This window comes from Protomyctophum parallelum (assembly GCF_964188405.1).
Source record: "Protomyctophum parallelum genome assembly, chromosome: 7".
NCBI classification, from domain to species: domain Eukaryota; kingdom Metazoa; phylum Chordata; class Actinopteri; order Myctophiformes; family Myctophidae; genus Protomyctophum; species Protomyctophum parallelum.
In genome coordinates, this window is record NC_139705.1 from 38,242,981 (window position 1) to 38,268,980 (window position 26,000).

The following is a 26,000-nucleotide window of genomic DNA, read 5'->3' on the forward strand; positions in this document are numbered from 1 at the left end:
TGCAAATGTGGCCAAGGATAGTATGTTCCTTTTAGCAGAGGACAGATGTAGAACAAGCACTCAGAACCTGTACTATTACAAAGGAAAACTACCAATACGGCAATGTAAAATCCCACTAAAAGGGGAATGAAACCGTAGTCTGATTCATGTTAAACACTATACATTCCAGCAACATAGACAGACATGCTGACTAGTACAACCACAGTCTGTATACTGTATACAGTTGGTCTTCACTGGAGCAGGTGGAGGTTCAGTGCCTTGCACAAGGGCACCTCAGTGGTGTTGGTGGAGGGGCGAGTGGTGGCCATTCACTTCCCCAACCAGATGTATCCTGCCGGTCGAGGGAAATCGAACCCCGGGAACCTTCTGGCAACAAAGTTCCGCTCCTCTAACCTGTAGGCCACCGCTGCCCTCTGAAAGTAGAACAATAAAGTATATTGGAAATACACACACACACACACACACACACACACACACACACACACACACACACACACACACACACACACACACACACACACACACACACACACACACACACACACACACACCAAAGAGTATCTAATAAGTTTTAAATGGAAAGCATCCATCTTTCTTCTGTCAGTATATTTCCCCCGCCTTCACGGTCTGTTTACACAAGACCGTGGAATGTCGCATAAAGAAGCCAACAAATAGCAATGACTCATTTCCCCTTTTAACACCTTCAGCCTGCAATTGTGTAAAACTATCTGTGGAATTAAATTAGTTTATTTTCTCATCTCTCTCTCTCTCCCTCAGAACTGTACGGTGTATAACAACTCGGTGATGGTGTGTCTGGCTCCGTCCGTGGCTGACTCGGAGCTGGGCTTCTCGGAGACGGGGACGGGTCCAGACGAGCTGGGCTTCTACATGGACAACGTGCACGCGCTGGTGGTGGTCAACGAGACGTTCAGCTACTACCCGGACCCCGTGTTCGAAGCGCTCAGCCCCTCTGGCGTCCTGGAGCTCAAGCCCTCCTCCCCGCTCATACTCAAGGTCAGTTTGTGGTACATCTTTGTGCGGTGCCTATCCGATCCAATGCACATGGCTATGTGTGTCTGTCCCTATGTATGTACTGTATGTCCATTTGAGTACAGTTGCAATAACGCTGGGTGAACCTTTATAACTATAACAATAGCACTAATAGTACAGCGCACACACACACACACACACACACACACAAAGTAAAAGTATCAATACTGCAATGTACTGTAGAAAGACTCCATGAATTCAAGTCTCCACGGGGTGAGTAATCGATAGACAAATAGTCATTTGGCGGGTGAGCCTTTAAGGCTATACTACTACCATGAAAGTATTGCTCAATTTATCATGTTTCCTAATCATAATTCTTGGAGGATCGAGCCAGCTGCCCTCTGTCTTTTTTTTTAAACATCTGTTTATTATGATTTTTGGCATAAAAGCATTTCAGTAATGATTTACCAGAAAATTACAGATCGGACAAAAAATAGCAAAAAAACATACAAACAAGAGACTTACAATAAAAAGAGACAAAACATAACTCAAAGAAAAAGACAAAAACAATAAAATAATCACAATCACATCACAATCAAGTCTAAAAAACATTTCTGATATGGAAAATAAGACATATGCATACATGTGTACCCTCATAGACAATATAAACATACATACAGTATACATATATCAAACATTCATAGGTACATTAATTAGATGACATTATGGGGCAGAACAACATTGAATTCCACCACCTCAGTCCAACGTAACAAGCATCTCAATAATGGGCGACCAGATTTTTAGATAATAGCTGCCCTCTGTCTGTGTTGTGAACACGCACGCACGCACGCACGCACGCACGCACGCACGCACGCACGCACGCACGCACGCACGCACGCACGCACACACACACACACACACACACACACACACACACACACACACAACACACACACACACACACACACAGCGCATTTAGATTTGAAATAGTGCTAGCTTAGACTTTCCTTTCAAGGTTTTGCTGCTTACAGATGCAGTCGAAGCACACATATTGAGCTTGACTTGCATTTATTATGGCGGGCATATACACACACTCGCATACAAAATGCACAAAGGCAGATACAGATACACAGATACATGATTTTCAGAATGTGTTTGCAAGGTCTCTCTTGAAAAAGAAGAGAAAAATAAATCTCACAGGCATAATATCTCAGGAAAATTCCTCAGCCTCTCATGGCCGAGCATTGTCCTTCCCAAACTCTCTCTCGGATGCATGACCCAAAGTCTAATGTCTTTTTCTCCCTCTCTTGCTGCTAGTTCACACTAGCGTCAACAAAGCAACACACTACAAACAAGCCAATTTCAATGGAAGCCTGTATACAAACTACAAGGGAAAAGTTGAGCTGGCTTCAAGTTTTTTGCAGCACTCCAATGACGCAGTAAAGTTCTTTGATTCACCATTGCCCATCTCCTTATCTCTTCACACAATTAATACTTGTAATGGGGGAAAAACAAATTATTGACACCAGTTCCCTGTTTTAACCCAATCCATTATATATTTATCGCTTGTTGCTACCACACACAGATGCACACAACGAGCACGTTGAACAACGCTTGAATGGCAAGTCTGAGACAGTGTAACTGACAAGCGCTTGGTCATTTCTGTAGCCTCTGTCACTGCTAGAGTGAACGCAGCATTACAGTGAACACAATATTCATTTCAATTTGCGTTAATGAATTTTCCAGTGCTGCCAGGGTAATGTTGAAGGACCCAGGGTCCACTGGCTGGGGATTACCATTATGTTGGGATTCATTTTCATTAGCGGCCATTGGAAATAAGTCTCAGGATTTTAATTGGCAATTTGTGCGTGGCGTGTACTTGTATGCGTGTCATTCCGTTATCTGCTGCACCTCACCTGAAATATTTAGAGGAGAGAAATTCAGTGGTCTGTGTCCGAGGGCGTAGCCTCATTCTCCTAGTCGCTGTCGTTGTGCCTAAACATGATGACACACGTTTTGCAATTGTAAAGGAGAGGAAAATGGCTAAATTAATGAATAAATTAATGAAAAAAATGTACATTTTAATTTGTTTTATCACTTATAGTAAAAAATAAATTCTTCCACTTTCCACTTTCTCTCATTGACCCCATGTACTGTAGTACTTCCTCCCTGTACACCAGGTGCACACATAGCCCTTACCATAAAGATTCATTAGTCCATTGTTTTATTCATGAACCACTTCTACCCTATATGCTTAGTTGACCTGCGGGGTCCCCCAGGGAACTATACTAGGTCCACTCTTTTTTCCCCTTTTTTCTACATCAAATCTCTTTGCTGAAAATAGCCCATCTAAACTCCCAACGTGCCGTGTTGCTTGTGAGCTTGGAAATGGACACATTTTTGACGATTGTTCGACCCCGAATAGGGACGCTAGGGTTCATGTGCTTAAAATAATGTTTTATTCATTAAAATAAGTTCTAAATTATTGCAGCTTTTAATGGGGCTCTGTCGGAGTCTCATTAACCCTGAGGACTGCACTGTGTGTGTCCTCCACACATTATTCCATTAGTGAAGGAAAATATGACCCCCCCCCCCAAAAAAAAACATTTAGTTAAGCATTTAGTTTGCAATCACATGCGGCAATTAGAGCGTTCATGCGTTGCCTCATGCATTTCACAACAATGTAATCAAAGTGGAATGAATGTTAAGCATTAGTTCACATGTAGGCTAATTGGATTCTCTGAATGGAGGCGGTTAGGATTGATACGATTTCACTGCAGTGTTCGCTCATCAAGTGGGGCGGGGGATATGCCACATAAACCCTGTACTTAGAAACTAAATACATAAATAAACAAATACGTTAGTGAATGAATGAATGAACGAACACATTCATAAATTAATGCATGAATTAATTTGAAGAGGAGAGGGAAAGTAATCAACACTGAAAGACTATGAAATCAATGGCAGAAAATCCACTACAATATGAAAGTGGTGGAGATGAACAGTCAGGGAGACAGCAGGATGAGGAGGAGAGGAAGGAGGCATAAAATAGGGAGCAGGTGGTCAGAGATAACAAGACACCAGGCTGAGAGAGAGAGAGAGAGAGAGAGAGAGAGCGATGCATATTGCCACAGGCAGATTAAGCCTGGCCCCTCTCAATTGTGAGAGGACTTTACGGCCGAAGTGGTGACGAGCCAACCAGATTCGTCTGGACCCAGGCTATAACCAACCAGGGCCCAGTAAGCAAATATGGGGCGGGACGTTGCAGGAAAACAATCTAACACTGAGAGAGACGAGACTAATATCCACGCAGTGATATTAGTATCGCTACGCGAGGCTAGTGCAGGCATGCGTATACACACATAAATGCAGATACATATTCACCCACACAAACGCTTAATATTGTTCACAGTCACACACGTGCATGCACGCACATGCATCCATTCTGCCACAGACAAACGGGCGACAACGTTAAATAAACCACACACAGCGGTTTCTCAGATGAGAAATTAATTGCCTGGCGAATGCGACCCCCCACAAAGTCCCCCCCCCCCCTTCTATTTACCCTAGAACTGGAGCATCTCTAAGGTATATTAATGACCAGCAGGCTGACCTTTAAGGCCTTATTTATGCCCCTATAAAACAGCCCTGAGAATAGGGTGCTCGGGTAGCGCAGTGATACAAAGTGCCAGGTGGTTCGAATCCCCAGCGGTGCATCCGGCTTTGTCCAGTGTTTGAAACCAACACACTTCGATAAGAGGGGACAAGGATGCAGCAATAAGAAAAAGACTACATGCCATACGAACAATAAGCGGGCATACTTCCAGGGCTAAGAGGGGGCTGTTGCTCGGCTGCTCGACCCTTCCTTGGTACCAGTTGGGACGAGTGACACCTCCTAGCCCTGGTCCAGAGTGACACCTCCTAGCCCTGGTCCAGAGTGACACCTCCTAGCCCTGGTCCAGAGTGACACCTCCTAGCCCTGGTCCAGAGTGACACCTCCTAGCCCTGGTCCAGAGTGACACCTCCTAGCCCTGGTCCAGAGTGACACCTCCTAGCCCTGGTCCAGAGTGACACCCTCCTAGCCCTGGTCCAGAGTGACACCCTCCTAGCCCTGGTCCAGAGTGACACCCTCCTAGCCCTGGTCCAGAGTGACACCTCCTAGCCCTGGTCCAGAGTGACACCCTCCTAGCCCTGGTCCAGAGTGACACCCTCCTAGCCCTGGTCCAGAGTGACACCTCCTAGCCCTGGTCCAGAGTGACACCCTCCTAGCCCTGGTCCAGAGTGACACCCTCCTAGCCCTGGTCCAGAGTGACACCCTCCTAGCCCTGGTCCAGAGTGACACCCTCCTAGCCCTGGTCCAGAGTGACACCCTCCTAGCCCTGGTCCAGAGTGACACCCTCCTAGCCCTGGTCCAGAGTGACACCTCCTAGCCCTGGTCCAGAGTGACACCTCCTAGCCCTGGTCCAGAGTGACACCTCCTAGCCCTGGTCCAGAGTGTTCGAGTGACACCTCCTAGCCCTGGTCCAGAGTGTTCGAGTGACACACTCCTAGCCCTGGTCCAGAGTAACACCTCCTAGCCCTGGTCCAGAGTGACACCTCCTAGCCCTGGTCCAGAGTGACACCTCCTAGCCCTGGTCCAGAGTGTTCGAGTGACACCTCCTAGCCCTGGTCCAGAGTGACACCTCCTAGCCCTGGTCCAGAGTGACACCTCCTAGCCCTGGTCCAGAGTGACACCTCCTAGCCCTGGTCCAGAGTGACACCTCCTAGCCCTGGTCCAGAGTGACACCTCCTAGCCCTGGTCCGGAGTGACACCTCCTAGCCCTGGTCCAGAGTGACACCTCCTAGCCCTGGTCCAGAGTGACACCTCCTAGCCCTGGTCCAGAGTGACACCCTCCTAGCCCTGGTCCAGAGTGACACCTCCTAGCCCTGGTCCAGAGTGACACCTCCTAGCCCTGGTCCAGAGTGACACCCTCCTAGCCCTGGTCCAGAGTGACACCTCCTAGCCCTGGTCCAGAGTGACACCCTCCTAGCCCTGGTACAGAAGTCAAAATATATCTAAAAGACATTTTATACATTTGAAAACTTGTGAAACATAAGATTCTACATAGTGAGTGCTTTCTACTTTTAGTACTTTAAGAACAGCTTGATACTGATACTTTTACTTAAGTACATTTTTAATTCTAGACTTACATTGCCGTATTGATACTTTTACTTAAGTAAACATTTTGAGTACTTTTCCCACCACTGTGTCCCGCTACAGTCTGACTCTACTCTTAATAGTTGGGTTTTCCCCTTTTTAACATTAAATTGTGATTTATTAATTAATTTAATTGAACCCTCCATTTGGAAGGATCCTATTTTATTGTTTGGTTTTATATTTCTGCCATTGTTACATTTAGGCATAGTGTTAGTGAGGTTAAGCTTAGGATAAGGCATAGTGTTTGTGCGTTTGAGGTCAGAGTTAAGGTTAGGTTTAGACATGAGGTGAGGGTTACGGTTAGGCTTACTGTAGGTATAGTTTTACTGAGGTTGAACATTTTTATTTGTTAATTACATTGGCTTCTTTCTCTCAAGTTCAGTCTTCCATGTTTCTATGGCTTATTGTGCATATTGTTCTTATTGCTTTCCTGCTTGGCCCCTGTTATCGCTGCTTGCAGCTATATTTAATGTTTACTTTTTGCATGTACAATGCAACCAGTGAACATACAAGATTACTCATCAGTTTGATTGCTATCTCTATATCTACTGTACACATAGACAGTAAATGGATTATAGATTAAATGACAGAGAACAGTGATCTATGTTGTTCTTTATGTGAAGTTATGGAAGAATACATTAAAACATACATATAAAATACACACTGAATCACACTGGCTTGTTTCAAGATCATATGTATTTTTTGTCTTTTATTGATGCAAGAAAATAATGAAGCATGAAGCATTTCCTGTTCCTCTTATTATCAGCATTAGATGAAAGATGAACACAAAATGTCACTACTTCCTTCAATAGAGTTCTAGCAATAGCAAAGCAGTATAGTAGCTAAGACAGATTGATTTTCATGGATAAATACACGCACGCACACGAACACGCACACGCACATGCACACATGGCATGCACAATTATTTTGTAACATTGGTGTTATGATTTTGAAGTAAAGTGTAAAGTAAACATTTATCCATACGGACTGTGGCTGATCTGATCTATCAGATACTTTGGTAGGAAATCAGATGTCATTCAGATGTCACTTTTCGTTCAAAACATATATATTATATATTATTATATATTATATATATATTAAGCTGCTGAGTTTAGGATGCGATGTACTGCCCAAATCCTATTCTGTGTCAATGCCTGTGTGTGTGTACAGTGTACAGTATATGTGTGTGTATCTAGTCGATATGTTTAGTGCCAAGCGGGTTTAACACAAACAGATGGTTTTGATGAAGCACAGCTAACATCGTCCCATTTCCCCAATAGACCTGTAAAGATAGAAAGAGTATACATTACATGCTTATACATTACATTTTTCATACCTTTCGTGCATGCTGCCAGTAGGCCATGGAAGATACTCCACCCCAAAAATGTCCCTGAATTCCTTATATTATCATGACACAACTCCCCAGACAGGCCACGCCCATATCTGCCTAACTCGATTTTCCACCATTTTGCATTTTCTGTAAAATACACTTTTTGCTACTCCTCCCAAATCAGTACACATTATCTCTGGGGTCATGTGATGAACATATATCATGCATCATGTTTTATTCCTTTCCAAGAATCAGACTTTTAAGTTGAACCAAAGTGTTTCGGTCCACTGCTTCCTCTGGTCCTGAGAGCTGCACGCCACCACTTACACAACCCTGGGAAGGCCAACCAGCCTTCTTTCTAGGTTGAATTCATTCAGGCTGCTGTGACTTACCACGGAAATGTCCATACATCTGCATACAGTCTTGGTTGCCAAACACCAATCCATTATTTGGTTCACCTGCGGCCCACCCTGTATATGTCACCCTGGTGCCATCACTCCAGAGCCAGAGCCCTTCCTAGAGGACAGCAGAGAGGAAGATAAACAGTGGTGGGCAACGTACTCAACGCCAGTTATTGCATAGATACTCCTGGTCAAATATTATAGTGAAAGTTGCTCAGTCACATAATGGCCTACTTTAGTCAAAGTGCTGGAGTGTTTATTTATTTATTATTTAAGTACACATTCAAATTTCATGGAATTTTGTTAATAACATTTCTGGTCATGACTGGTACGGCCGACTTTATCATGCATTGATAAAGTATATATACACAAAACAGTATCAATAATAGTCAAAATAGCAGTGATAAAATCATAATTGTTCTCTTCCTAGAAATGTAGTAGAGTCAAAAGTACAGTGCCATTAAGAAAGTACTGAAGTTACTGTGTGTGTGCACCACTGAATATTATCTATTGAAAATAATACACGTCTTTGCATGAAAATGTTTGAGCACCACTGGCCTATATCACCCTACCTTTACGCGGTCATTGCCTCCCATCCACACGCCTTGATCATGGTTAACTGGGAGCAAAGCTCTAACAAACGCGTCCTCATGTGGGTCATGTATTGATACCAGGATTCCACACTGTTCCAAACAGTTTTCCTACAGGAGGAGGATATAAAGAGGCATAAACAATAATACATGACATACATACACACATACACACATACACACATTCATACATTCATACATACACACATACACACATTCATACACAGTTTATGCTTAAGTTATTATGTTTTCTATATTTCAACAACTTGCCTCTGCAGCAGCCCAAGTCTTGTGTTGTGCAACATATTTGTAACAGCGACCGTGAAAAATCTCCCATCCATCTGGACATTTTGGCTGACATTGTGCTGAAATAATAATGGAATAAAAAAAACAATCCTAAATCCACGGCAGTAATGAGCGACAAGCTTGCTGATCTGCTATTTTCAGTGCTATTCAGGTCTACCTAGCAGACTGGAGAACTAGAACCAGGTCTGATGGACATTGTACCTAAACCTGCCCATACAACCTAGAGCTTCTATGAGACCAACTGACTAGTCCACTGTGAAATATGAATGCATCCATATCCCACAGACTCTCTCTCTCTCTCTCTCTCTCTATCTCTCTCTCTCTCTCTCTCTCTCTCTCTCTCTCTCTCTCTCTCTCTCTCTCTGTCTCTCTCTCTCTCTCTCACTCACTCACCTGATGTCAGAGCCATCACAGCACAGAGAAGCAGAGTCACAATCAGCAGCCTCATGGTGACGATGAAGATGATTGCTTCAATAGAAAGAGAGAGTCAGGTTGCTGTGTTGAAGAAGAGAAACTGATGCTCTTATATACAGTTTGGTTTCTCAGCTTGTGGGTGTGATGAGGACTGTTACACGTGGACTGTTTGCACTGTAGATGCACACGTACGCAGATGACATGATGAATGATGATCACTGTTGGCCTCCATGTTAATGACATGAGTTTTGGTGACGTTTCAGTTATTGTCGACACTGACTGGAAGTAACAAGCATTTCCTTTGAAATGAAACAATGTCTCTGAATATTAAAGCAAACCTTGTTGAACTCACCTTAGAACGGCACCAAGGTAACTACAATTCTAAAGCAAGTGTCTTGCACACCTAAAGGCAACAGCAGGGGTGGAAAAAGTACTCACATTTGTACTTTAGTAAAAGTACAAAATGTACTTACAGCAGGCTACCAAAAGTAGAAAGTACCCGTCTCTTTATGCAGAATGTCTCATTTAAAGTTTTTCAAATGTATACAAATCTTTTGAAAATAGCTGATCTACAAGCTCGGCTATTTTCAAATGGCGAAAATGTATATAGGGCTGTAGTGGTTTTGTAATGAAAATAGTAATGAAAATCTACAATTGAACTAGTAACTAAAGCTGTCAAATAAATGTAGTGTAAAAGTAGTAAAAGTATATTTTAATCTGAGATGTAGTGGAGTAGAAGTAAAAGCATTGCATAATTGGAAATACTCAAGTAAAGTACAAATAGGCCTACTTCAAAACTGTACTTAAGTACTGTACTAAAGTACAGATCAACCGAGGCGATATGGCCCGACAAACTGAAAAGGGAAAAAAGACCCCATAAAATATAATTTTACCATGAATCATCCATTAGATCTAATCTAAAAATACCTTCACCCCCCAGGATATACTGTTTAAATATGATGATATACTGTTTAAATATGAAATGATGTTTGTTCAAGCAACAACATTTGAATGTACAGGACATTCTCACATGTCCTGTACAAGTCATCCGTGCGAACGAGGCAACCGCACTTTGTAATTTCCCTAGAATTGCACCTTTCTGATGGGCAAGTGCCTCTGACACCAGACTGATTACACCTCAAAATAAATACATCAATAATACGGTATGTTCTATTAAATTGCATTAGTCACACTGTACATAATTTGGTGTTCATAGGCCTATTTTCGAACGGGTAAGGACTGGTATTTAAAATAATAATAATAATAATTGAAGAGAAGAAAACAGCAGTACAGAATGAGGTATACTGTAGACCTAATGTATGTTACTTACAATACATTTTTTGCCCTATTGAACTGCTCACAAGACAACTGCAATAATGCAACTTTATTTATTGATATGAAACCATAGCTGTTTAACCGTGGTTACACAACTGTACAACTGTTCTGTAGATGCACACACACACACACACACACACACACACACACACACACACACACACACACACACACACACACACACACACACACACACACACACACACACACACACACACACACACAAGACCTTCATCAGGCTATCTTTGATCTTCATCTTTGATGAACTATGAATTGAACTAGTTCCTTTTTAAATTTCTTTCCCAACACTGAGGCTAGTAGCCTTAAATAGGGAGTGCCACAATTTTTGTATTTTTCCAGTTTTTCATGTGTCTATGAGGTGACAGTACTTCATTAGACACCCAATGGTGTATTAACTTTGTATTTAGGGTTTCTTCCTGGAGGCTGAACCCTTGACAGCCAAATGCATATTGTATGTGCATTTGGGGTGGCGGTACAGAAGGGCTGGGGGCACATATTATGAACTAAAAGCAGTAGGATTTGGTCTTGAAGGATGATTTATGGTTCATTCTTGATAATGATGTTCCTGTGGGAAATATTAATTAAGTAGTCAATAATCATTCAGTCTGAGAAGTTAAACAGTACAACCCCCTGGCTTATAAACACGCAGAGACGAGGGACCCGTCACCCAGCCTGCAGCGTGTATTCAAGTCAAGATGATTTTCTTGTCTAGGTACCGGCGCATAGGAGGGAGGTTCTGGAGCTGAGCTCCGGCAAGCCCCGATATTAAGCACTGATGAGTACAACTAAAGTTTTTTGTTTTAGGGTCCTACAAATGGAGCCTGCGATAGTTCATATATAGGGCACGTTAGTCTGAATGCCTTAGCTGTAATCAGCTGTCAGTCGGCTGATTGTTTCAATCAGCCCAGCATCTGATTCCTCATTCCACATCCCCGCTGAGCTGACCGTTATGTCACACATGCATAGCATACTCCAATCAGAGCTTCCTTTAAATAGGGCTTTGCATTCGCTACATCTCTGCCTCCTCCACCCCAGCCTCCACGTCTTGAAAAGGATTTATGTCTGCTGATCCAAACTAAATATCATGTCATGTATTGCATTGCTATTGCATGTATAGCTTTTGAGGATTTGTTCCCAGTATGGTATTGACTTTAATATTAAGTATAATGCCAAGAAGAGTAGCATCCTGATTGTGCGAAGTAAAGAGGATAAAAAGGCAGTTTTTTCCTAATTTTATTCTCAGTGATAACATTCTCCTTGTCTGCAGTGAGATTAAGTACCTCGGGCACTATATATCTGATGACCTCACAGATGATAAAGACATTCATAGACAAAGGTGCAAACTGTATGCCCAGGCATTTCGATGGTGACGTATACTGTATGTCGATCAGTGTCGGGTGGATTAACGGAAATGCCTCTATGTATATGTAATTTGTAAATTGATTAGCGGTATACTGTGGTTACTTTGCGTATCGTAGCAGCATATGACGTCAGGGTATAACTGGTACCTTTAATGAGTTATATTTCATTACTAAGAGGCACTCATAGCTTATTTACAGTATCGCTACAGACTTCATAACCGTTCCGTTCTGCCCCAGAAATCATCTTGACTTGAATACACGCTGCAGGCTGGGTGACGGGTTCCTCGTCTCTGTGTGTTTATGCCAGGGGGTTGTACTGTTTAACTTCTCAGACTGAATGATTATTGACTCTACTTAATATTTCCCACAGGAACATCATTATCATTAATGAACCATAAATCATCCTTCAAGACCAAATCCTACTGCTTTTAGTTCATAATATGTGCCCCCAGACCCTCTGTAGCCTCCCAATCCCATCCACTGCATTTTTAAGCCCATTTAAAGTTAAAACAACAGCGTTGAACCATAGTGCTGTACAAAGATAGTAGTGCAATAGTAGTGCAAGTACAAAATACAAAGAGTAAAACAATAAACAACAGACAGGGGGAAGAAACACAGACCACAACAGTGGTAAAGTTAAAAGGAAGGAAGCTAAATGATAGTTTGGTTGGCTTTGAAGCATTGTGCAATGGTTTATAGGATGATTAGTCTTTATATATTATGGATCGGCATTTGTACCTTTTTTGTAAATGTGTAACCTTTGCAGTGTGGGGGGATAACCACGGTTGAACGTCTATGGTGTCATATCATATCAATAAATAAAGCTGCAGACAGTCCTACTCGTTGTACGAGGAACACATGGGCTGTATTTTGCGTGTCTTAAGTACCAGGTCTTATTACCTAACTTGAGTAAACTAAAGACCTGGAGGCGTGATCAATGCTCTTTGGCCACTCAGAATAGCCAAATGGCATTGATCACGCCTCAAGGTCTTTAGTTTACTCAATTTAGGTAATAAGACCTGGTACTTAAGACACGCAAAATACAGCCCTTATAGTTTATATTTAAGTGATTTATTCTATTACTATTGTAAAACCTTTTACCGGTATATGATTTATGGTTTGACATGTGACAGTTAATGTGACAAGTTTATAGTCATTGACTATATAATCACCATGGGATGTTAAACCCCAGGAACATGTGAGAATGTCCTGTACATTCAAACAATGTTGCTTGAACATCAAACATCATTTCCTATTCAAGCTGAAGGGGGGGGGGGGGGGGGGGGGGGGGGGGGGTTGAAGGTATTTTTCTTTAACCTATTTCCAAAGTTGTATATCTCAAATTCGAATTTTGTGACAACTGACAACTGTAATTTGTTACTGCTCCTGAAAAGATCACCAAGGTTTACGCTACAAGTCAAGTCAAAGTGCTTAACAACATAACATTGAACTAATGTCGCAATTTTGGAAAAATTACAAAGTGTGGTTGCCGCAATCGCTTATAGGCTCCTCTCACAAATTGTGTTAGCCAATTACAATGTCACGTCACCCCTTTTTTGAGAGATTTGGACAAAAACTGTAGGAGGAGGAGCAAAAAGTATGTTTTGAAGAAAATTCAAATTTGGTGGAAATTCTTCTGTGGCAGAAATGGGCGTGGCCTATATGGGGGGATGCGTCATGACCCAATAGTGGTGGGCATGCCCACATAAAAACAGCATTTTAACAAATACTGTACACTTTTTTGAAAAAACTATACCTCCTTATATAACAATAAGACCCGATGATCATGTTTTAGGGTGGAAGAAAATCACGGCACTCCATCTTTAAAATGAAACTAAAATATGAATTCAGACGTATTGTATATTGTATGTGCATTTGGGGTGGCGGTACGCCTTTATATAGGTACCGGAGCATAGGAGGGAGGTTCTGGAGCTGAGCTCCGGCAAGCCCCGATATTAAGCACTGATTTTAGATTTTTTGCTTTAGGGTCCTACAAATGGAGCCTGCAATAGTTCATATATAGGGCACGTTAGTCTGAATGCCTTAGCTGTAATCAGCTGTCAGTCGGCTGATTGCTTCAATCAACCTAGCATCTGATTCCTCATTCCACATCCCCGCTGAGCTGACTGTTACGTCACACATGCATAGCATACTCCAATCAGAGCTTCCTTTAAATAGGGCTTTGCATTCGCTACATCTCTGCCTCCTCCACCCCAGCCTCCACGTCTTGAAAAGGATTTACGTCTGCTGATCCAAACTAAATATCATGTCATGTATTGCTTATGTATTACTGCCGGGGGTAGGTTATGGTTATGGTTTGAGGTAGGTTGTCGGTCTAATGAATGTCGGACCAATATTAGTGTCCGACTAAAGCCTGTACCCTTGCTTAATTGACAACTTTCAAAAATCAAATCAAAATCTAAGTTTTCTATAGCGCCACCCTTTGGCAAATGGTTGTGGGCTTCGTGGCATAGCCCTCTACCTCTACCTTAACTTTTTTTTTAAACAGACCATAGGCCAGGGATATTCAATTGGCGGCCCGCGGGCCACATGCGGCCCGCGGAGCGCCCCCTTGTGGCCCCTGGAAGAATTTTGAAAAAAAAAAAAAAAAAAAAAAAACTTTTTTTTTTTTTTTTTTTTGAGAATAATAAGAGGGATAATAAAAGTTACAGGTATGGTGTGTGCGATATTAATTGTTTGATTACCATAATGACGGTAATCATTAAAGGACCACTTTTCAACCTATCATATAATAGGTCCTCACTAATAATCATGATAAAATGACACGTTTTTTTTCTACTCGGTCTGTGTCACATAGGAGGGCTGTGGGCAGTTCAGAAACCCACCCAACAGTGACATCAATGGAGAATCCAAGCTAATAGAAACTGCAGGCTTTCTAGTCCTGAAAAGTCCCCGGACCCCGAACCCCACTTTGGGAATCACTGCTCTATGTAATCTGATCTTTATAGTCTGATAAACTATTCTCACGTAAATAAATCTTGTTTAAAAAACAATCTGCCTAACGATGATGTCACTGGTGGTCGTGGACGGGTTTCTGAACTGCCCACAGCAGAGTGAGTGTGTGTGTGTGTGTGTTTGTGTGTGTGTGTGTGTGTGTGTGTGTGTGTGTGTGTGTGTGTGTGTGTGTGTCCGTCCAGTCGTTAATGTCAAAGCAATGCTGTTTATGCACTGTCAAATAGGTCTAGGCCTACATCTATTCTAAGGTGGCATATACCTGTATAGACATATTATCCTGCTCATTACTGTGCGGAAATATACATAAATCTTCGTGTTTGAGCACAAAAAGCATTTTGAGAACCCACAAATTTCCGCGCTTTGCGCGCACACTGTGCGGCCCCCCACACACAATAATTCTACAGTTGTGGCCCCCGGCCTAATCTAATTGAATACCCCTGCCATAGGCCCTTCAGGCTTGGCCACGCTGACAGTTTATAGGTGGCTTCACGTGGATGACAGTGATGCCACAGTGATGCGCACAGACTGTCCAAGGGAAGGAAGGGAGCGACAGTGTCGGACAGATCCCAAAGTCAACTAGAACTGCACTCTGTCGAGTGCATACTTGCTTGTTGCACACCAGTAGGCCATAAATGGCCTACTGGCAAGCAGAGCGCGCAATTACTGTCGACCGCTACAAACTGTCAAATCTCAGCTTCTCTGTGAAAGAATGTTTGAAATATTGAATTATTAGGTTTCGCTATTTGCTACGTACCTAGTTTTTGGAGGTAAAAAAGTAGTATTGTGAAGTATGGAAAAAGTTTCTATCTATAAAAGAAATACAATTGTATCGATTTAGAAGTGTCCTGGATCCCTTTAAGTAGTCATTGCGTCATACGCATGAGTGACGGACGGCTTTCGATGGTGACGTATATGTCGATCAGTGTCGGGTGGATTAAATGAAATGACTCTATTATGTATATGTAATTTATAAGTTGATTAGCGGTATACTGTGGTTACTTTGCTCTTTGCGTATGCCCCGTTTGATGCGTATGTATCGTAGCAGCATATGACGTCAGGGTATAACTGGTATAACTAGCTCTCAATGATGACGTAATAAAGATGTGGATTAAAGGACCCAATGCCAGGGTGTAATTGGTTTTCGATGGTGACGTAATGACGATATGTTTTAGTGTCGGGAGGATTAAAGGTAATGCCCCTATGTATACATGTATGTATACTGTACATGTATGTAATATGACACCACTGTGACATATCAAGCACAAGTAGTCATTATGTAATACGCTGGCACGGCGCATACGCATCAAACAGCGACGCACTGGACGAAAACTATTACTTGCGCGCTCTGCTTGCGCAAGTAATCTGCTTGCGCAAGTAATAAGGTCCAACGAGGGTTCCCCAGAACCATTCCATACCAAGGACCCCCCACATAGCCATAGCTTCTGGCTGTTCCCCCCATAGCAAAATGTCTAGCTTTGTATGATGTCAACATTACATTGTTAGCAATTGTATAATGAATGATATTTTGTAATTGTTTATTTTTTATATTACCATTAACAATGACCAAAATAGGGACACCAAGTTCATGTTTAAACTGGCATTCATTAAAAAAGTGCAACCAACACAATGATACAGAAGAGCTGAATTGGTTAATTACTCTTCCCTCTCTCTCTCTCTCTCTCTCTCTCTCTCTGTCTCTCTCTCTGCAGGGTCGTAATCTGATCCCTGCAGCACCAGGTAACAGTCGTTTGAACTACAGCGTGTTGATCGGGGACACCCCGTGTGTTCTCACCCTGTCTGAGAGCCAGCTGCTGTGTGAATGGCCCAACCTCACCGGACAGCACAAAGTCACGGTCAGTGCCACCTCCTCTGTCTCTCTCCCTGACCCCTTCTCCCAACTATCTCCATTAGTGACACTTTGACTGGAATTTGACTTTGCGCGACTTTCGTTGGGTGTTCCTACACTCAAAAAAGTAAAACAATCGCCTTGTAAGTACGACTATTAAAAAAAGGTATATTAGCTTAATAAAATCTGTGAATATCACTTATGGGATCCTTTTAGTTGGATATACAATAATTAATGAGTAAAAATCCAACTGTTATTTGTGAGTTAAATGTACATCTATTGTTTTAGTTCATTTCATGAAAATAAATGAGTATATGCCAAACTGGTAATATTGGTCAAATATATATACAAGTCTCAGTAAGTTTCCATCATAATATTTGAGAATGGAGTAATCATACAGATCAGTTTGAAGAAATGTAATTATTACTCATTCCTACCCAATATTATTAGTAGATACGGTATCTACTAATAATATTGGGTTGAAATGATCTAAGATACCCATTAGACACGCCTACCTGCCTCTTATTGGCCAGAGTTCATAACAGCGATGAAAGCCGGACCGATACGAGTCATCCCGAGTGGCAGGCTGGCAGCCATTACAAAATTTACAGCAGAAGCAGCAGCTGAGCCGCGCCACGCAAGTGAAGTTACAAGAGAAGTTCTCCTTCATGGTAAGTAGCCAGCTATCAAATGTTAATTAAATGTTGACCGTGTCTTCATACTTTTTTTTTGGACCGGACTAAAGCCATGGTTTACATGACGCTCGTATAGGGCTAGCAAAACTAACAACTGTCAAGACTAAAGAGTGCATGCTAATTTTCATTCAGCCCCACCATAACGTAAAGCCTGTGGTCGTCGACACTATACACATAAACTACACATGTTTCAGCCATGTACATATACACAATATCATGTTAAAATGCATAGAATAGCCTACACATTATTTGCGAGGGAAAGTTCGCGCCGAACGGGAAGGGCTCAGGGCTGCATGGTAATTGTAGTTCATTTGACTTACGATTGTATGTATGGCTCACTGAAAGAACTATCAAAATGGCCGCTATAAACGCGGGCTTATTTATTATGTTGAATTCTATGCTGTAATACTAAACTAAACATGCTTCATCTATACAGTAAACGTTAGACGATAAGCTTGTTGTTTTGCGGTGCCTGCGTGCGGTTCATGTTTTACGTAGACCAGCAGTATAGGCTATAGGCTTGAGCTTTTAGAAATATTACTTTTGCTAAGGGGGACATAGACCAACAGGGGAGCCCACGACGGGACGGACGGCCCGACCGGGCGTCGCTTAACGGGGGAGGATCATGAAGAAGTGACGCTGAGGAAGCGACGCCATGGGCCGTCGGAGCCCCCCCTAACCGACCGCAATAGGCGGAACGGGCTGGCGGGGCTGCGATATTAAACATTTTTCAGGGAGAACTCTTGGGGCCTCTACGCAGCTGCGTAGTTTGCGGTAGAATGCGGTGAATAAATCTGCAGGCAGCGTCAGACAGTGCAATTACATGTGGACATTGTCATCCAACACAATCATTGGAATTATAAACTGCATGTAACGAAATGCATTTAGATCAGTGCTAAATGTCTGTTAGCAAAAGTAATCATTCTAAAAACTCAAGCCTGCTTGTGAGCTTGTAGATGAGCTATATTTCCACATTTATGTTTTTAAAGTATACGGTGTAAAGTATACAGTTTAATGTTGGTTAATGTTTGTTTTGTAGACTGTTGAAGAAATCACTGCAGCCAAGAGCCAACATCAGACAGAGTGGACATTGTCAACTATAGCCTGTAAGTCCAGTATCATTAAGGCATTATTTTTATGTACTAGCCTACTACTAGCCAACTTCTTATGCTGCAATCACACTGGCAGATGCAAAAGATACAAAGCTACAAACATTGGCTGTATCTTCATGTCGCTCACTTCCATTACAAAATAATAGTAGACTAGACTGTATCTTTGCATCTGTCCGTGTGACTGTGATCGCAAGATTAGGTATTTGACTATTTATGGACTAAAGTCCTGTATAAAAATGTATGTTGCTTTGTCTGATCATGTGCATGTCTGCATATTTGTCTGTAGACTCTGTAGGCATCAATGTCTGGCTCCTTCTCTGTTTGATTCTCCTTCCCTGCTGCTGCCAACAATAAAGGAGGTCACTGCTTGACCTGGGTTCCAGGAGGTAACAACCGTAAAAAACACACACAATGTATTCATAATTTCATATATACATCGTTGCTGTTGGGCAGAAACCTCATATCTCCATATTTCAACGTTTGATGTTTTGTCACCAATACTACAGTGTCTGCACAAAAGTAACAATAAATAGCCGATCTACAAGCTCACAGCATGTCTCATTGCGTTGTGTGCATGCTTGTAAATCTGCTATTTCAGCTTTTTGGGGGTTTTAAACTATTAGTCTTTCTGTTGCATTTATAAATATTGAATCAATGAAAAGTATTGACAAGAGCTAAGGATTGAACAGTGTGCCTGATGGGAAATTAACAGGGTTTCATTTTTGTGTATTTAGTCTTATTTTCTACTGTCCATGTCTTCCAGCTACACCTCAACTCTTTGTCTCCCGGTATGCTGTCCTCTTTGCCTCCCGGTGGCTGTCCCCCAGGCATCTAGACTCATACAGACAGCAATTCAACAGTCTGGACAAACAAGTGAGTGGATACCTTACTGGTACGACACTGTTTAATAATTGTTTTACAACCTTTCTATACAGTTATTCAACTATATTCCTGAAACATTGTGTTGCAGATAGTATTCATTTACCACTGCGTTGTCTGCTCGCTTAAAGTAGCAATAAATAGCCGATCTACAAGCTCACAGCATGTCTCATTGTGATGCGTTGTGTGCATGCTTGTAAATCTGCAATTTCAGCTTTTGGGGGGTTTTAAACTATTAGTCTTTGTGGCATTTATAAATATTGAATCAATGCAAAGTATTGACAAGAGCTAAGGATTGAACAGTGTGCCTGATGGGAAATTAACAGGGTTTCATTTTTGTGTATTTAGTCTTATTTTCTACAGTCCATGTCTTCCAGCTACACCTCAACTCTTTGTCTCCCGGTATGCTGTCCTCTTTGCCTCCCGGTGGCTGTCCCCCAGGCATCTAGACTCATACAGACAGCAATTCAACAGTCTGGACAAACAAGTGACTGGATACCTTACTGGTAGGACACTGTTTAATAATTGTTTTACAACCTTTCTATACAGTTATTCAACTATATTCCTGAAACATTGTGTTGCAGATATTATTCATTTACCACTGCGTTGTCTGCTCGCTGCCTTATATGAACACAGCTGCTTCAATAATTCTTCCCTGTGTAATATTTTGATCCTTGAGGAGGATAATTAAAATGTTGAATCATTGAGATTTTACAGTTGGGACTCAGTAGATGTAGTTTATCAGTGATATGGATTTGAGTGGTGCCTGACGGCTCCAACTGCTATGTCCATATGTATGTCCTGATGAGTACGAATTGGGGTTGATTGGGCTGATTCAGGTCACACACACAGCAGCCATAGTACAGTGTACAGTACGAGTTATACTGTAGAGTATGAGTTGTACAGTACAGTACGATGCATATAGTTGCATCGCTCAGTTCACACAGGTGTGATTTTTATAGATTAGTTGGTATGACAAATATTAGTCAAACTCATTTTTGAAAGAAACATTACATCAGTCTGTTGGTTCCCTGTTAACACCTAGTGTATCTCTTCTAGATGAGCGTCAAGGATGTAAAGGAGAGATGGCTGGCCTTGTTTGATGCTTCACAAGTGAGTAAATTGGATTCTTGTAGCAGGGTTCAACAGAAATGACATCCTGCATGTGACACACATTTACATTGTATTTAACCAATTGTACCCATTCCTGGAGCAACAGTGGTGGAAAATGGATGTACAAGATCACAATGTGTTTTGTTTTTCTCCCTTCCCCTCATCTGTTTTTCAGGTCAGCGCAGAGTTCAAGTTGATCACTACAATGAAGCTTGAGCCGAAATTCATGGAGATGTTGGACCTCCACACACCTAAACTGGACCTCTACACACCTAAACTGGACCTCTACACACCTAAACTGGACCTCTACACACCTAAACTGCTGTCCATGTTCCAATCTAAGAGAGGTGCTGTAGGAGAGCCACATCGGGCAAAGAAGAGTGCTCTGCTTCAGGTAATAAACCATTTAGACCTGAGGATGATTCTTAAAAACGGCTTCTAAATCAGAAAATAGCAGATATGCAAGCTCACATTGCATCTCACTGAAGTCTGTGAACTTGCAGATCTTCTATTCTCGGTATTCATTCACTTTAAAAAGCTAGAACAAAGTTTGTGTTGTAATTTCCTTGACATGTTGTAATGCGGGTGAGAAATGTTCCTCATTGACTTCCACTGTAGTATCTTGCCTGTAACGCAAACCTGTCAAATGTCCTAGATCAGTCCCATTAAGTTAATTACGATCACTTACTTTAGATACTAATGTATCCTAAACAGTCATCACTATGTCTCTGTCCTGTCCATTCCCTGATAGACGAAATGCATGTCTTAATAGTCTTGTCAGTACTAAACCCCTCTTATTCCTAAACTTCTTTGCTTTTTTACTATTTTGAAAAACATTTTTGTTCATTTAGATTGGCTAGTTGACCAATTTTGTTTTTCAAAAGAGTAAAAAAGACAAAGAAGTTTCGGGATAATGTGTTTAGCACTGGTGGAAATGGGGCCCTAAATGCTAAAACTGTGTGCAGACAATTGAAATGGTAGACTTTAAAGTTGGTAAACAAAAGCCCAGCTTGAATGTGCAAAGTAATGCATTGTATTAAGGATAAAACTTTGTCTGCAGAGTGGAAACCCCATACAGCTAACCAGAGGAATCGTGATCAAGTGCCTCATCGACCATCTGGGAGAAGAGCCTGGTGCCCTGATCAAGGACGTTGAAGTTAGTAAAATAAAGTATTTAACAATTTGTAGTTTTAACTAATGTCATCATCATGGCTAATTGTGAGACAATATCTCAAACGTGCCAAGAACGGCAGAGTGAGGAGCTTGTTTTGTGAGAAAGTGTCCAGAGAATCAGGTTGTGAGATGGCATGTCTAGTGCTACTGCAGTTCAGACATGTGTTCCTACATACTAAGTAAGGTCACGATACACTCAGGTCTGCACTGCACATGGATACAAGTTCCATAGCAGCATAGACTGCAGCATGTCTTAATTATGGAAGCATGTTGTACAGCAAAAATAGCAGATCTACAAGGTCACAAATTGGCAATAGAATACATGTTTACAAGCTTCTTCCATGAACATGAATGGTCTCAATCTGGCCTCAATCTGTGATTTCTTCAACTGGTTGGCAGCAAACGTTTTCAATTGCAAACTCAAGACACTGACGGAGGTCCCACCCAGAGCAGGGAATTGTGCAACAGTAGTAACTGTTTAGAATGATAATACCGTGAACATCATCATTACGTTTTTATTTATGAGATTCTATTTTTACAATGTGTGCAGGATGCTGGTGTCGATGTAGAAGAGGAGTTGTCGGGGGAACTGATGACTATCTACAGTCTGCAAACTCAATCACCAGCTGCTGATGTAGGTATTGTTATTGAGGGCATCCCTGTCCTCAACAACCTCGGCGATATTAGCAGAGCCTGCTGCTATCTCCTGGGACTGACCTACGTGTTTGACTTGAAGTACCCCAAGAAGTTCAAATACATCTTGGAGGTTTTTCAAAAGGTACTGCTTGGACTAGACCCTCAACAGCTTACACCCAAAGTGCAGACACTGAAAAAATGTCTGCTTGGCTAGTGTCCTGACTGACAACTTCAGTTTGAATGTTTTCAGTGGAAACAGATTAGTAGGGAACCACATCACATACGACACTGACTGATACTGCACTGTTCAAAAGGAAAGCCTATTGTATAAAGCATACAGCAGCATGTCAGATCTGTGCGTCTGACAGACTTGTTTTGAAGTGGAGGTGCTTATGTGTACACGGTGCATATAGCCAATTAGAATGTATTAATCTGTACAAACCTCACCGATAGACAGTAAAACGTTATTTTTATTTTTTCTATATTAAGAAATTCTTCCCCATTTGACCTTCCTGCTTTTTCTTTTTTTTTCTTATACAGTAATGGGTTATTGATTGCTCCAAGCACATTACTTTAAAAACTAACATTTGTTGCTTAAAGGGCCACAGTTCTTTTATACTTAATGTTCATTTGTCTGGGTCTTGTTAAATAATGCTTTTGGGGTTCATGTTTTTCGGTGCTGTACAATTTTACAACTACACCAGGTTTTAATTGTATGCGTGTTGGCTGTTGACCAACTATACTTTCAATATGGTGTCTGCATGTGACCATAGATGAATGTTTTCAAAAAAGAATGGCAGCTATTTTTGCTATGATGAAGTAGCCTATCAAATTGTGTGTGTGTGGTATAGATAATCAAATTGTGTTTTCAGGTGTGTGCGCATGTTTGTAGATCGGCTAATTTGGGTGCTAGACACCGGCATGCAGGCAAATTAATTAACCTAAACCTAAAATGTTTATGTCAAGTATAGTGTGACGTGTGTGTGTGTGTGTGTGTGGGGGGGGGGGGGGGTAGACAATCAAATTGTGTGTGTGCGTGCGCGACTGCGCGTGTGTGTATACGGTATAGTTTCGGTGGGACACCGGCAGGTAATTCATTAAACCCAGCCTTGACTAAAAAAAAAGTCAAATGACCATCCTATCATGTTTGTCCTCTCAACTATAGTGTGCGTGGACTTTTGTTTTGTTTTATTTACCTGCCATGGGCAAGGAAAATGTTCTTTAATGTTGTTGCAGACAACAATTTGCACATTGTCTAAGGAAAATGTTCTGTTGCAGAGAATGCATACATTGTTTGTACTTATACGGCCCTATCTTTCGCCACTCCTTATCCCTGAACTTATTTGCCATTTTTTACTATTTTGAAACACACTTTAAAATGGTTCAACTAGTCGATCGTCAAAATCATAAAGAATGGCAAATAAGTTTACGGATATGGGGTGGCGCAAGATATAGCCCATAGTAGGAAATGTTTAATGTTCTTAAAATGTATTTGCTGACATTGTAATTTGCACATTGTTTCGTGTGGCCAGACTGTTTCCTCCCATACAGTATGTGAATGTTTAATACTTGAATGTTCACTTTGGTCAATTAAAAACGTACTTATCTGTATAATTGCATTGTGTATTCTCTTTGACAAAGGTAAATACAGAATTCCTTTTTGATTAAAATACTATGAGTTGAATACAGTTAAAATATTGAGTAAATGTAACGCATATATTTTATTAAATCATACACTCGTATATAGTTAAATCAACCTATCAATTTCAATCCCATATACTCAAATTTATATGTAATTTTAACCTAGGTTTTCTAATGCATATTAAGTTTATCTACTCAATTATTGTCATTTCAAGGTGCTAATGCATATTAAGTTTATCTACTCAATTATTGTCATTTCAAGGTGCTAATGCATATTAATTTTATCTACTCAATAATTGTCATTTCAACCTGCTTTAATATATTACTTGCACTTACTTAATTTTTAAGGTAGATTTTACTTGATTTCATAGCAGTCAAGTTTACTCGATAATTAAGGGTGTAAAAATGATTCACCAATATATTTGGGTAGATAGTAGTTTCTGTTTTCTGAGTGTACTTTGTGCTCTCACTTTGTCTGATCACCCGCTTACGTGTGTGTGTGGGTGTGTGTGTGCATGTGCGCGCGCGTGCGAGTCAAATATCTAACAGACAATTAAAAGATTTCGTGAAATCACATAACATCCATTCAGACTGTAGACTATACATTAGACACTACAAACATTCAGACATGCACCTCTTAAATACGGTGCTCTTCTCACAGCACCAATGGCAAGTTGACATTTTGTCTAGTTTTCTGTGAGCTCCCATCCCTGCCTGAGCTATGAATGAATGACATTCTGTGGATATAATTTGTAGTCATTAGTGGTCATGTCATGGGAGAGTTTACCCCAGTGTCGTTTGTTGTAAAGTCAAGAGAACTTGTCAATATCGAGCCTCGGGCTGCAATTCAGACTCAGATGCTGTCAAAATATGCCTCTCACCGAATTGACCTCAGCAGACGTTGACACACTCTACACAGTAAAGATCATTAATTCCAAAGAGTGTAGTGGGAAGGGGTGCATTTGGTTTTCTGGAGTGTGTGTCGAATAGGTCAACACATAATGAGTCAAGTGCTCGCTCCGAATCCCTCACCGCGGTTAGCTCAAATGTCCCACAAGTACGCCCTCTGAAAATGGCCCCCTTTATAAAAGTTATCTCTGCGTGTCCCTCTGCAGTGATTTCACTATGTCTTCATCCCGTTTACTCGCTGCCAGCTGTAGCCAATAAACCCAGAGAGCCACACAGTGACTTCAATGTGATCAGTCTGATCACTGTCTGTAACTCCGTGCCGGCCCGCTCCCAAGTGCAACTCTGTGTGTTTGTTTGCACGAGTTTGCACATCAACCCACGCTTGTTGAATATTTATCGGCACTAGTGTGTGCGCACGTCTGTTGGTGCTTACATGGGTACGTAGGACTGTGTATGTGTGTGTGTGTGTGTGTCTGTCCTTTGGGTAGTGCTGTATAGAAGGGCACAGCTGTAGCGCTCTATTCCAAATGTAGAATGCCCTACATACAGAAGACCCCAGTGGGTGGGTGGTGTGTGTGTGTGTGTGTGTGTGTGTGTGTGTGTGTGTGTGTGTGTGTGTGTGTGTGTGTGCGTGCGTGTGCATGTACATGCCCTCAGATGCACAGCTGTGTGTTGGCAGCTGTGTGCGTTCTTTCCCTCGAGTTTTTCAGAAAGAAACTTGTTTGATTTGTCCCTCAAATCAAACAGTTTCCCTGCCTGCCCTTCACTCCACAAGCTAAACACTGCACTGGGTGTCTCTTGTGTTTCTTCACTGACAGAAACCTTGTATGTCCAAAATGCTTACCTTTAAGTAAAGTCACAAGCTCTTCTTAATACTTTTCATTGGTTTAGTATGCATACAACTCACAGACTTGACCAATTTAACCACTTAACCCATTCTGGGCCGGGAACCCCTTTTGGTGTTTTAACTATAGAGCATTATTTTATACTTTAGCTATTGAAAAATAGCAGATCTACAAGCTCATAGTATAGAGCTCGTTTTTTTTTTTTCGACGTCAGGCCTGAATGGGTTAAA

At 41.6% G+C, this 26,000-nt stretch overlaps 2 protein-coding genes across 3 annotated transcripts in view; both read left to right on the forward strand.

The window, feature by feature from the left end:
* LOC310862443 (plexin-A1-like) overlaps positions 1-26,000 on the forward strand; it is a 313,564-nt gene that overhangs the window by 232,375 nt on the left and 55,189 nt on the right. For both annotated transcript variants that reach the window (XM_083770355.1, XM_083770356.1), the window contains exons 17-18: positions 778-1,014; positions 16,631-16,774. In XM_083770355.1, the coding sequence (XP_083626481.1) occupies positions 778-1,014; positions 16,631-16,774 (381 nt within the window). The remainder of the gene's footprint in view (positions 1-777; positions 1,015-16,630; positions 16,775-26,000) is intronic.
* LOC310862458 (uncharacterized protein) lies at positions 19,411-23,355 on the forward strand. The gene is made up of 6 exons (XM_083770383.1): positions 19,411-19,447; positions 19,831-19,940; positions 20,513-20,566; positions 20,742-20,960; positions 21,627-21,722; positions 22,290-23,355. Exons 3-6 carry the CDS (start codon positions 20,513-20,515, stop codon positions 22,587-22,589), a joined length of 669 nt encoding a protein of 222 aa, XP_083626509.1. The 5' UTR covers positions 19,411-19,447; positions 19,831-19,940; the 3' UTR covers positions 22,590-23,355.

Coding starts and splice junctions, on each gene's coding strand:
- LOC310862458 (XM_083770383.1), top strand. CDS start 20,513: ATGAGCGTCAAGGATGTAAAGGAGAGATGGCTGGCCTTGTTTGATGCT. Junction 20,961..21,626: donor AGAAGAGTGCTCTGCTTCAG/GTAATAAACCAT, acceptor CTTTGTCTGCAG/AGTGGAAACCCCATACAGCT. Junction 21,723..22,289: donor CCCTGATCAAGGACGTTGAA/GTTAGTAAAATA, acceptor CAATGTGTGCAG/GATGCTGGTGTCGATGTAGA.